Genomic DNA, 6,000 nt, shown 5'->3' with positions numbered 1-6,000 from the left:
ATCAAATATTATAAAAAATAAATTATTTTGTAGCAAAACATATAGATAGTAATATTTTGTACTGTACTGAGTAGTCAGTCGCCTATACCATTTAAAATGTTTTTGTTATATTAAATTTGCAAGTTTTTAAAAGCCATTTTTACATAACTTTATAGATTCTTTTTTTTTCCTTTCAGGACTACTTATTTTTATGTATTTGCTAGTGGCTATGTATTTTTATTTGCTAGTAGCTGTGTCCTACGAGCAAATAATCAACCCTCTGTCAACAAGCCAACCACTTATGTGGTTGCATTTATGTAGGCAAAATATTTGTTCCCAGAAAAACAAATTTTAGTGTGCTGCCTTTTTAAAGAAACGAAACAAGCGCTCTAATTGTGTGATGGAAAGTTTTCCTTTTCAGCACATATGAACATTTACATGTCATTTCCAATTTATTTTATACGTGTTGGGTAGAGCACTTCAGTTTATAAAAAGTATTTAGCTGCTCAGAGAAACTAAATATATGGAAAGATTCTTTTAAGAAAAATATTTTAAAGCCATTTTAATATGTACTGAGAGCTATTATATCAGGTTAAGAGTCTGAATGCTCCAAGGGCACTGAATAACTTTCAACTGCATAACCATGCTAAGCAGACTGTCTTATAAGATATGTTTTCTATTGATTCATTGGGCTATAAATTCAAAAGTGTCATGTGCTAAAGCATTTCTACTCATTAAATATATTAAGAGATGAATTTAAATAAAATTAATAGCAACCACTGTCCCTCTGAAACTTTCTTTTACAGGATCATACAGCAATCAAAATCTGACATCCAATTAGAGAAAAAGGAAAAGAGCAGCGGGAGATGACAGTTTTCATAATATCAAGTTTTGCTGATAGCGTAAGATGGTAATGGACTCAACTTACCAGCTTATAATACAACTTTCATTTTATTTTAAACATATTTTGCATGATATAAAAATATTGATCACAGTGAGCTTTACCAATTGTTATTGCTATAAAAATGAATGCAGAAACAATATTTTTAGTGGAAATAAATTATATAGTCATTATTCTTTTTTAAAATCACAAGAGAAAAACCTCAGCTGTTTGGTCATTGGCAGAAAACCAGGCTTTTGCAGATGAGCTCCAGTCCACTTCTGTAACATTATCCACATGGTTCAGGAAACTGACTTTTGTCTTTGTTACCAGGTCCCACAAAGTCTCTGTGTTCATAGTTCTAACATGGCAACACCGTTTTCCCATGATAGAAAAATGACGAACTAGAAAAGATACAATCTTAGTTCATATGTGGTCTTTTCCAATATGAAGGGACACAGCGACATACTTCTTCACTAAATGAAAGTCCCTGTTCACAATGCTTCACTCGATTTGTACATGGTCGTCTGTAACAACTAGAGGAACAAAGAAGGACAGACTTTTGTTAAAGACCAAGGAGATGAATTTGTTATGCTACAAATGCACTTTTGTGTTCCTCTAAGTTTCAGACTAGAACAGAGTTACTCATTTTATCATAAAATTGTTCTCCAGTTTATAAATTGCTAAAGTTTATGCCTGGAATTACCAAATTTAAGAGGAATGGAAAAACCTAAAAAAAAAGAAAGAGTCTTGCTTGCAGAAATAACGAATGGAAGAACGAGGTGTCGTTAGCATTCGTTCTTTTGAAGTGCTCTGTGCTTCGTAGAAGAAAGTAACGTAAAACAGACATTTTGAAAGTGAATATTTAAGGTCTGCCAATTTAGCATGATCACGTAAGCGTGGCAGAATTCACAAGAGTCTGGGACTTGTTTGGAGCCCAGACTTTGGAGCGATTAAACCCAGCCATTCTGGCAGGACTGTGACCCACAGTGAGGGCCCCAGCCTCACTCTTGACTCGGCCGGACTGGCCGCGGGCTGCACGAGACTGGCTCAGCCTCCCTCCTCCACCCGGGCTCCGTGTGAAAACTGTGCAGTCCGGGGGAAGGCGCAGTGTTCACTGTGAGGGTCCCTTTCCTCCTACCCTAGATGTCCCGTTTCTAGTAGTGGCAAAAGGACAAACGACCCGGCAGCCAATAACATCAGCAGCCCTGTTGCTCCAGTGAATGGGAGCCATCTTTGAAGGATTTTTCTGGAGGATGAGTGTACGTAACATGTGGCAGTGGGGCTGGATATAATGCAAGCAAAATGCAAGGTGGCCTGGAGATCAAACATGCACCACAGAAGAACTACAGATGGGATTTTGAAATGGCATTTCTTTTGCTCCAGAAAAGAAGGCATATCTAGTTAGAATGTTATTTATTTATTTTCAGTTCTAAATACAATTACTTTATTATAAGGCCATCAGTATTCCTTTACTAAAGAGATACAATTCTCAGTGATCAATGTAAGTTGCTGATTAAGGCAGTGAATCACAGAATGTATACTCTGCCTGCCACAATTTTGGAATAAATATGAAGAGAAATTGAGGAGTATATATATATTCAAAATATTAAACTATCTTTTTTTGCTTCAGTATATGCATAAAACATGGAATTATACACTTAGAAAAAAGAGCATGGCGAGAGAGTTAGTAAATAAAAAGCCATTAAGAAACAATGTATGCGATGAGGAGAAATACAATGACAGAAATCTTTTCTACTAATATAAGAATTCTGTAGAAAAATACGGCTGGTTAGTGTTATGTAGACAAAAATTTCAGGTTTTGCAATGTGTACTGGGTTCACTCGGATTCAGTATGGAAAAAATGGTTTCATGATCTTTAATAAGATTTAGTATCTATATTCTGCATTTTTGAAATATCCTTTTGCTGATTAGGGTAGGATATGCACGTAAAATTGGAATATCATTGCCCAGAATATTCTAAAGAGGAAAAACAAGGATTCCTCTCAGGTCTTCTGACATGATAATGGAAGAAAAAAAAAAGTCATTAATGAGATACCTAGATTCATGGAAGTCTCCTCATGCAGTAGCTAACATGTTAGTGTGGACAAATCTTCAGAAAGATAAGCTGACGTGAGAATACAATCTCTTGAGAATGAAAAAGAAAGACACTTTATTTACTGAAGATAAAGGTAATGATGAACATTCATGCAGACACTAAATTGTAAATAAATTGTAATTATTTACAATTATAAATGTAAACAAATAAATGTAAATAAAGTTTTAAGTCGTGTGAATAAAATAATCATCTGTTGAAAGGGTGTTATCACCGTCTGTAAAGAGTGGGTGGAAGAAGAGAACTCCAGTGACGGACAGCAAGTGGTCAGAAAACCTAAAGGACAACCAGGAAAGCACAGTGTTGTCTCACTTAAAGCAGAGGAGAGCCTAAAGAGAAACTACGGAAAGGACAGGTTTACAGAAAGACCAAATTGTCCATTGGATTTGACAATGAAGGGTCTACTGAACTTGATCGTGGAATATTAGGGCATAAACCAGGTTCCAGTTGGTTGAATAAATGAGAGATGAAAGAGGTGAATAGATAAATGCCAAATGCCTGGTCTTGGTGCAACTCAGAAGACAAGGACAGAGCTTGGTTGCTACAGAATGCTCAAAATCGCAGTGAGATGCCAATAAAATAGAAAAAATTGAGGGGGATGAACACTAGAGTTGAGGACATTGAAGGTGTGGAAGGGAGAGGGTGTGACTGGTGGAGAGAGATGCTGAAGGAGAATGGGAGCAAATGTCAAAAGCACAGATCTGGCTTATTCTCAGATCAAAGAGGAAGAGGTTCAGGGGTTAACACTGAAAGTGTCTGAGTCCAAGAGACTCATTTTTTTCTGGTGAAGAAGGGAGCAGATTTATGTTTAAGGAATGTCTTGAGTAACCTTGAACAACGTATTAATTTATTTCTCTGATTCCATTAAATATTATACATAGCTTAACTATTTTCATTTCTAGATACAATTCCACAGTAAACGGTATCATCCTATCCTTTGTAAAGCTTGCACATTTTCTGCACTTAGAACAGCTGTACAAAATTACATCTGATGGCATCATCATTTTGTTGGGGGCGGGTGGGCACTACCCGGATATAATTTGAAAATGCTCTGCAAGTGACTGTCCTATGCATCTGTTCTCTAACTCATGTGGAGAGCTACTACCTTAGTCTCTGGAACAAGGATTTAGTGCATTCTGAGCTTGGATCTGGTTTTGGTTCCCAGGACTCCCATCTGATTTTGGTGGGGGGGGGGGGCAAAATCTCACAAAAATTTAGCATTGGTTACAAAATATCAGAATTCATCTTCTAGAACTTAACTAGTTCCATTCTAACAAAGAACCAATATTTTGGTTGAGAAAACTGCTTTGCGTTGAGAAAACTATTTCTAGTAAGAGAAATGAATACTGTTTATGAAGATTTCTTACCTGCAAGTTTGGTGCTGAAACTTCTTTCCTTTTAAGAAGCATTTTTGTGGAGTTTCTGTACATTCACAGGCACATTTTCCAGGGTTTAGGGGTTGATTTCTTGGGCAGGTTCTTTTACATACGCACTGGCATGTGTTTTCGTCAAATTCTCTGTTGGCCGCGCACGAGCTGGGGAAGAGTTTGTTTTTACAGACACACTGGCATGAGTCTCTGTCCAGTTCCTTGTGGGGTCCGCAGCCGGAAGGCCAAAGCCCCCCTCTGCAGACGCACTGACAGGTCTCTTCATTCAGCTCCTTGCTGGGCCCACAGACGTCATGGAATCCGTCTGCAGAGTCTAGACAAACACAGTCAGAACATCTTTACTATCCCCTACTTGGTTCTGGGTGTGGTGGGAAACAATAAAAAGCCTTTAAAAGTGTTTTCATTTCCATATTGTTCATTAAAGCGTTGTGCACTCACACAGGTAAGTTCCTTTACAAAGAATTTCAAAATAATACCAATACGAAGCAGAAAGTGTCCTATTTTGTAGTACGTGATTTCAAAGCATGAAAATGAATATTGTACATGTGATTTTAATATTACAATATTTGTTAATCAAAATAGAGACATTTAGTCTTTAATACAGCATTCGGCTTACCGTCTCCAACATTAGAGGAAAAAATAAAATCTTGCTGAGCCAGGCATCTGCAGACGTGATTATTCCATATGTAATCTGTGGGGCAGGTCTTGTTTGCAGCCTGGCATCTGTGGGAGACGGATTAAGCACGAGAATAATTGTTACGTGGAAGGGATCATCTCTTTTCTTACCTATGTGTTACACAACCAACAATGCTTGTAGAAAAGCACTAAGATGACGTAAGAATATCTAAAATGAAATGCAAACATTCCCTCTCAAACTGCTTCCACCCACAGGTGCTGGCAAGTTCTAATCCCAGGGGTGACCACTGTTAGTGAAATGGTCTTATATTATTCATTCCAGATTTCTATCTTTTTAAGGCAAATACATTTATGTGTATAATCACATACTGTTTCACTTCGTGCAAAAATGGGATAAAGCCTTTTATACTATTCTGAAATTTCTGTTTTCCATTAAACAATATATTATGGACCTTTATACGTCATTTCATGACGTTTGCTCCATCGTTTTTACTGGCTGCCTAGTAGTCCATAAATGGATGTACTATTACTTATTTTATTAATCTCCTATTGGTAGTCATTGGAGTTTCTTCCAATTTATGGCTTTTTCAAACAGTTCTACAGGAAACATCCTTATACATGCACCTTTACGGCCTTATTTCTGAAGCACAGATGCCCATAGCTGTAAAGGGTCCATTAATACAGATTTCCCAGTCCTCGCTCCACAGAAAGGAATCAAAGACCATGTTCTTTGTTGTTATTCTAGTTTTTCCTTCCCTTCTTCCTTCCATCTTCCTTATTTATTTAACTAAAAATCTGAACATATGGGCTTCCAATGCTCCTTTGATGTGCCAATTGTCTCACTGTTGCCTGACTGGGACCCCTTCGTGTTGGCGCCTCTGTGGCGTGACGCCTTTATTTTCCCAGCTTCTCTGCCTTCTGGGATGAACAGATACCATACACTCATGTTGCCCGTTTTCTCCCCCATGCCTGCATCAGCCATCCCTTCAGGGAGCCCTAAT

At 37.6% G+C, this 6,000-nt stretch overlaps 1 protein-coding gene across 1 annotated transcript in view; it reads right to left on the bottom strand.

Moving 5' to 3' along the window:
• Positions 1-911: 911 nt before the first annotated feature.
• The window catches only part of VEGFC (vascular endothelial growth factor C), a 79,069-nt gene continuing 73,980 nt past the window's right edge, over positions 912-6,000 (bottom strand). The window contains exons 5-7 of the mRNA XM_059049082.2: positions 4,980-5,086; positions 4,343-4,676; positions 912-1,395 (exon numbers count right to left, since the gene is read on the bottom strand). Of these exons, the coding sequence (XP_058905065.1) occupies positions 1,281-1,395; positions 4,343-4,676; positions 4,980-5,086 (556 nt within the window). The 3' untranslated portion in view covers positions 912-1,280. The remainder of the gene's footprint in view (positions 1,396-4,342; positions 4,677-4,979; positions 5,087-6,000) is intronic.

This window comes from Kogia breviceps, chromosome 20, assembly GCF_026419965.1.
Source record: "Kogia breviceps isolate mKogBre1 chromosome 20, mKogBre1 haplotype 1, whole genome shotgun sequence".
NCBI lineage: Eukaryota > Metazoa > Chordata > Mammalia > Artiodactyla > Physeteridae > Kogia > Kogia breviceps.
The sequence above is the reverse complement of the archived record's forward strand: the minus strand, read 5'-3'. Positions and strand labels throughout refer to the sequence as shown.